General features: G+C 47.2%; 1 protein-coding gene across 5 annotated transcripts in view; it reads left to right on the top strand.

The window, feature by feature from the left end:
* Nucleotides 1–7,500, top strand: part of igsf9ba (immunoglobulin superfamily, member 9Ba) — a 56,750-nt gene that overhangs the window by 13,490 nt on the left and 35,760 nt on the right. For all 5 annotated transcript variants that reach the window (XM_030382042.1, XM_030382044.1, XM_030382043.1 and 2 more), the window contains exon 2: nucleotides 67–264. In XM_030382042.1, the coding sequence (XP_030237902.1) occupies nucleotides 67–264 (198 nt within the window). The remainder of the gene's footprint in view (nucleotides 1–66; nucleotides 265–7,500) is intronic.

The raw sequence follows: 7,500 nt of genomic DNA on the forward strand, positions 1-7,500 counted from the left end.
AACTCCCATCCTCTATGAATCCAGTCTTTACCTTACGATGCTTGTCTCTCTGTCCCCGTCCCCCAGGTGTCCACGGATTGAGAGAGGAGCCCCGGTTTGTGACGGCGCGTGCCGGAGAGACCGTGATCCTGGGGTGTGACGTGTCTCCCCCCCTGGACGGCCAGCAGCCGCCCTACGTGGTGGAGTGGTTCAAGTTCGGAGTGCCTATCCCCTTCTTCATCAACTTCCGCTACTACCCTCCCCATGTGGACCCGGAGTACACAGGTGAGGGAGTCCGGCCTACCGCCACGCACTTAAAGGGCCAGTGTACCACAAATAATATACAAGGATAACAAGTTCCTTAAAGGGCCAGTGCACCCCAAAAAATAAAAAAAGGATAACTGGCCATTAAGGGCCAGTGAACTCTTAAAGGGCCAGCGTACCCCAAATAATAAACAAGAAAAACATAATAAAAAATAATAACTTAATAATATAAGATTTGGGGTTCCCAAATATAAACCCAGATATTGTTATGAATTTTTATGAATATAACTATTACTATGTATCTATCTATCTTTCTAGTATTTAGTCATTTACTTTTTTAGATAAAAGATATGAATCATTAATGAGCAGGTAGAGGTTAGTCATCTTGTCCAACACTGCGGACACAGTCGTTTCAAACCAAGAACCTTTTGGTTCGAAATCAAACACCCTAACCCTAACCATTATTGACTATCCTGCAGTGCTCATATCGAAAAAAAACGGAATAGAATAGATAAAGAATGCATGGAGAGACTGATAAGATAATAACGCAGATTCTGATATTCAAATAAAACAACAGCGATGAGATGGTTACTGGTCAGACGTTTCATGTCTCTGGTGTAGATCTGTAAATCCGAGCAGAACAACTTAACATAACACCAGCTTGGGTGAATAATTGGCACTGAGTCCACAGTCGACGGCACACGTTACCATCAGAGTGAGACAAACCTCAACATTTACTAATCCTAATTATGTATATTTAAAAAGCATTTTGAGGAGTTACGACGGTGATTCTGCATTACTGGTCTAATTTTCTGGGCGTCTTTATTTTTATATATAGATTTCCCTGCACAGTTTTGGCTGAATGCTGCGTTTTCTCTTGACAACCAGAGATAACGTATGACCGTGTTAATGCGCTACGTACATTAACCTCCCGAATGCTGTTTCATGGGGAAGGTTAACCTGACATTTCTGTTGTGATTCAATGTTTTCTCCCTATTATGGTGATGTGGGACGTAAGGGTGTGAGGGGAAGTGTATTGCCTCGGAGCGTAAGCCATTGTAAACCTTCTCCTGGCGTAATGTGCGTTAGCTCTCCGTGCTAGCATTGTCCCCCTCCACCGTGCATCGCTCTGAACCTCCAAACCCGACACAAGGGGGAAGGGCGATGTAAGGCAACGGCGGGGAGCATATGTTAGCTTGAATGACAGAACACAGACCAAATACAGCCCGAGGCAGCAGCGAGTCCAGCGACGATTTACTGACACCTTCCACCCCCTCCACCCCCCCCCCCCCCCCCCCCCACTCCCACCACCCCCTATGTGACGAACACCATGAGGAGGCCAAAGTAGTGGCGCTACCTTATAGAGCAGAAGAACCACAGCGTTCTTGTAGCTAACAACTTCTCCAGACACGCAAGGAATGCCTTTGATACGTGGAACTGTTCGGGAACTACTCTGTGCTAAGAATGGCCCTGATTCCTCGTCTGTCTTCCCCACGTGTTTTCCACTGTTGAAACAAGAGGCGACCACACAACAGCAACGGCCTTATGTATGGTACACACAAGTCCTGTATGAAGATCTAGGATAGATTTGAACGTTTAGGCATTGAAAAGGTGGTCATACATTTTGACAACTTCCAAAAGGAAGGACTAAGCAATCCCTGACCTGATATGTACTTAAAAACTATTAAAATAACAACCCATGTTTTGTATTATTTTTATTAAGAGACGAATAATCTATCCTTTCCAATATTGTTTGATCATATACATTAGATACATTATACATAATACATTTGGAGTTAAAGATTGCTTCAAATTACAAAAAAACAATTTCCTATTCAAAGTTAATCCATTCAACTGGTAATCGCAAAGGTTTGTCTTTTGCTACACAGAAACCAAATAACTACTACTGCTAGGCTGTAGCTTATCTAGCATTAGCATTCCAAAATAATATCCGGCTACGGACAACAACCGCATCATGAAACCAGTTCAAATGATCCCTCTCAAATAGAATGTGCTCCGTAGAGCAGACCAACAGCACGCTGGCCCGTGGTGATGACCGGCGAACAGATGAAACATGAACACGCCAAATAATCTCATGATGCAGATTAGCGCGTATGCTAGGAGCTAAGCGCGTTAGCCCAGCGGCGGTGATGATAGCCGACAGTTGGTCGGTTGCTTTATGACAGGGCTTTGTGGGCCTCTGTAATTGGCCCCTCGTCTTACAGCCTTCATCTGGAGTTCAGCGGGGCTACTCCCATGAATTCTCATCTCCTAACCGATAAATAATTCATCCCGGTGAATAGAGTAAACGTACCAGCGTTTCCTGACACAGCTGCCGCCAAAAGGCGCGCTGATTGGCCCGCGCTTAGGGTAGTGCTCTAAATGTATTCCGCCGCCACGGAGATGAGAAAGCTGAATGTCCCAATTCGGCGTTTACAGTGACTGGAGAGAAACCGCCGGGAGAAAAAAATAAAGGCGCCCCATTCAAGTCGCAAGACGCTCTGTGAGTTCATCTGTGCGCCAGTATTCATTTGGGAGTCTAATTCAGCTCTCCTACCAGATGGATTCTGTTACCTCATCCAACGTTCTTTTTAATAACGGGTTTAATTGAAGGTAAGTGGGCAGTCCGCTTCTGCTTTTTCGCATTTACATTTTTTTTTCTTTCTATGTGCTGCACAGAACACTGGAGAATTGCATCGCAGGAGGGCGAACTAGGGCATATACAGCCCCGGAAGTTATTACGGATTCAATCCCATGGCACGGAGACAAGTCAGTCTGGCAGGTTGAAAGGCAGCAGATTAACGACCAGACCGGCACAGGGCTCTGCTTTTAGAATCAGAGTCTCTCGTGTTTGTGTCCACATTGTTCTCGACTTCTGAACCTAAGTGTTGATTATTAACAGTCGGGATGGAGTTGTGATGAATCCCCGCGCACTATTTAGAGCGAGGTGAGGGAGGCGCGTCAGTGAAACAGTGTCTTCTTCTTCTTCTTCTTCTTCTTCTTCCTCTTCTCCTTCCCCCGCGGCTGATGTCGAATTCACTCGCAGATGGAAATTTCACATCTCACCGAGACTAACACTTCGCCGGGTTTGTCCTTGAGCTATATGGAAATTATAACATTTGAAAAAATCTATTCTTGTACTCACTCAAGCAAAGAAGCAATCAATAATTCAGATGTGAAGTTTAGACATCAGATGCTCCAATTTTGGGATGAGCGGTTCCCACTGTAGTCCTGTTAGAGATGTTGGTTCAAATGAAGCCAGAATATCCACAACTGATAATTGCTATCAAGTAGTAGGAATTTAGTTTTCTGTCAACAAAAACCTACATACATGCATTCATACATGCATATACACATGCATACATTCATACGTACATACGTACATATGTACATGCATACATACATGCATGCATGCATGCATGCATACATACATTCATACGCACATACGTACATATGTACATTCATACATACATACATGCATACAAACATACTTGCATGCATACATATATATATGACAGACTTTAAGCCAAACTATAGTACATTCAGGACAAAATTCAGGCAAAGTGTAGTTGGCTAACGTAAGCACATGTGCGACAAAATATAGGACAAACTATAGTACAGACATGACAAGCTAAAGTATTCACATGACTAACTCGGACAAACCATGGTAAATATATGATATACTACCGGACAAGTGGAACACATAACAATCCATTTAACAAGCTATAATACAGTTAACTCCCTCAAAACAAATTGAATCAGTCCTTACTTTATTTCCCTATAACGTGGACACACAATGTAACAGAACATTGTTAAAGGACCAACTCTCATACCTAATCACATGTTAGCAAGCACCTATGATTGGTCCACAATGGTCTCACCAATCAATCTTCTGTTGTCCTTCCCCATTGAATGAACAAGCATGTGAAACCCTTCTTGTTCTACTCCATCTCCGCACCCTCAGTCTAGGGCCTCAGTCCAGGGCCTCACTCCCCGGCGCTCTGCCCAGGGGCCCGGTCCAGGGGCCCGGTCCAGGGGCCTCTCTAGCCCCCGCCTCTAACAGTTACAGACGGCCCTGTTTAATGGGCCTCATTAGGTCTCCAGGATTCCCTTAACCACTGGAAGCTTTCCAATGAGCCAGAGCTGCACATGCACACACACACACACACACACACACACACACACACACACACACACACACACACACACACACACACAGACACACACACACACACACACACACACACACAGACACACACACACACACACACACACACACACACACACACACACACACACACACACACACACACACACACACACACACACACACACACACACACACACACACCGATACTGTGACCAGAACAATGTATTAACCTCTTCTGCCTTAACCGGAGACAGCGGTTCCTCCAGCACTGAGAGTGTGTGTTTGTGTGTGTGTGTGTGTGTGTGTGTGTGTGTGTGTGTGTGTGTGCTTGTGTGAGAATGAGCTTATCAGTGTGTGTGTGTGAGTGTGTGTCTGTGTATGCGTGTGTGAATGTGAGTGTGTGTGTGTGTGTGTGAATGTGAGCGTGTGTGTGTGTGTGTGTGAGTGTGTGTAGGTGAGAGCAAATGTGTGTGTGTGAGTGTGTGTCTGTGTATGCGTGTGTGAATGTGAGTGTGTGAATGTGAGCGTGTGTGTGTGTGTGTGTGTGTGTGTGTAGGTGAGAGCGAATGTGTGTGTGTATGTGTCGGTGAGGGAGTGTGTGAGAGTGAGCTCATCAGTGTGTGAGTGTGTGTGTGTGTCTGCTATTGTGTGTGTTTGTAAGAGGGTATAACACCCAGTGGGACGTGGCTCTGACGTTGTGGATACAGCACAGTTAACTCCGTTTAGAGCAGCACCCTCTGACTGCATGACAAATAGGAGCTGAGGTCGATCTCCCCCTTCACCCCCCCCCCCCCCCCCCCCCACCCCTCCTCCCCTGCCCCACTCAGCACCTCGGACAATCGAGGGGGCAAAAATAGACCTGACTTATTTTTTTCCCCGAGACAACCTATGGTTTTACTGCGAGACTGCAGTCACCACCCTTTTGGTTTCCTCTTTGCTGTATTGATCTCCTGTTTATTTCTTTTTTATACCCCCTTCCCCAAACACAGCATCAATCACAGAGGGGAGGGCTGTCTGTCACCCTCCGTCTGTAGACACCGCACAAACACACACACACACACACAGGCGAACACACACACACACACACACACACACACACACACACACACACACACACACACACACACACACACACATCTATACACACACACACACACACACACACACACACTTACACACACACACACACACACACACACACACACACACACACACACACACACACACACACACACACACACACACACACACACACACACACACACTCCACCTCTGGGTGAAGCGCCTCATTCACCGGCCCACGTTCTCCACCCACCCCGTTCAATATAAACCAGACCCGGCAGGACAGCGGTACTTACTGTACACCCACACTTCAAAGTCGGCTGGGGGGGAGGCGGGGGGGAGAAAGGGAGGGAGAGAAAGGGGAGAGAAAAAAGCTTCAGTATGCCGCAGCTCTTCTCCGACGGGGCGGTGGCGTGTGCTGGGAGTCTGTCGGGATGTCAGACTCACCCATGTGAGCCGCCGGACGCCGGACGCACAGACAACACACCCGGGGCCGTCCGACATCTCTCCACGCCTGGGCTCCTCTCCGTCTCCCCCCCCCCTGTCCCCCCCCCCGTCCCCCTGGCCGATCCCATCCCTGTTCTCTCCCCGTTCCAGCGTGTATCCGAAACGACGGTAGCAGGAGTACAGAGAACTGTTCACAAAGCTGTGAGGTTTTGGATAGGATGGCGGTGTGTTGTGCGTTGTGTGCTGTGCGGTGTGTGTTGTGTGTTGTGCGTTATGTGCTGAGTGCTGTGTGGCGATGATGAGGTGCTGGGTTCTGTCTGTCTTCTGTTGTTTGAACTGCATTGCCTTTAGGGTTCCAAGGAGGCAGACATAATATGTTTCTAACTAACGCATTGGTAAGTCACCAAACAAACAGTATTGATGTGATACTGTAGTATGGGGGTCAGGGTGTTTAGTAGTAGTTAAGTAAACCTGCTAGTATATGCACTGCATAATAGTACAGTAAGCAGTACTCCTACACTGTGTTGACTCTAAATCCTTGGCACCGTTCCAGTGATCCAATGGCAACGCTGCGGTGTCGCTGGATCCAAACCCAATTGCTCGCTTGATATATGTTGCGACATCATTGGAGGTCCGACGGGGGGGGGGTTAGCGACGATTCACCGTCAACCGGTGAATCGTCGTATTATTATGCGTCATATATTTAAGTACTTCTCCCTTCCCCCTTCAATGAAATTGAATTGATAATCGTTCATGATGACAATAAATATCGGTTAACTATCTGCCATAATTTGTTAATGATCCAGAATGATAATTAGCTAGAACTCTTATGTTAGAAGACCATGTATCCACAATGCACAGCATATACAATGCTATTTACCTTGAATGCTAATTAGCTAGAATGCTAATTTGCACAGGACGTCCATGTCTGCACCGTATAAACACCACTCCCTTTGCTTTCCCTCTCTCTCTCTCTCCTTCTGCTCTCTCTCTCTCTCTCTCTCTCTCTCTCTCTCTCTCTCTCTCTCTCTCTCTCTCTCTCTCTCTCTCTCTCTCCTTCTGATCTCTCGCCCTCTCCTCTCTCTCTCGGTTTCTCTCCCTCCGCTTGCTCTCTCCCTCTCCTCTGTCTCTCTCTCTCTGTCTCTCCTCCCCCTCTCTCTCTCTCTGTCTCTGTCGCTCTCTCCCTCTCCTCTCTCTTTCTCTCTCTCTCTCTCTCTCTCTCTCTCTCTCTCTCTCTCTCTCTCTCTCTCTCTCTCTCTCTCTCTCTCTTTCTCTCTCTCTCTCTCTCTCTCTCTCTCTCTCTCTCTCTCTCTCTCTCTCTCTCTCTCTCTCTCTCTCTCTCTCTCTCTCTCTGTCTCTGTCTCTGTCTCCCCCCCTCTCTCCGCCCCCCCTCTCTCTGTCTCTGTCTCCCTCTCTCTCTCTTCCCCTCCTCTCTCTTTCTCTGTCTCTATCTCTGTCTCTCTCTCTCTCTCTGTCTCCCTCTCCTCTCTCCTCCCCCCCTTTCTATGTCTCTGTCTCTCTCTCCTCCCCCCCTCTCTATGTCTCTGTCTCTCTCTCCTCCCCCCCTCTCGCGCTCTCTCTCTCTGTCTCTGTCTCTC

Source organism: Gadus morhua, chromosome 16 (assembly GCF_902167405.1).
Source record: "Gadus morhua chromosome 16, gadMor3.0, whole genome shotgun sequence".
Lineage (NCBI taxonomy): Eukaryota > Metazoa > Chordata > Actinopteri > Gadiformes > Gadidae > Gadus > Gadus morhua.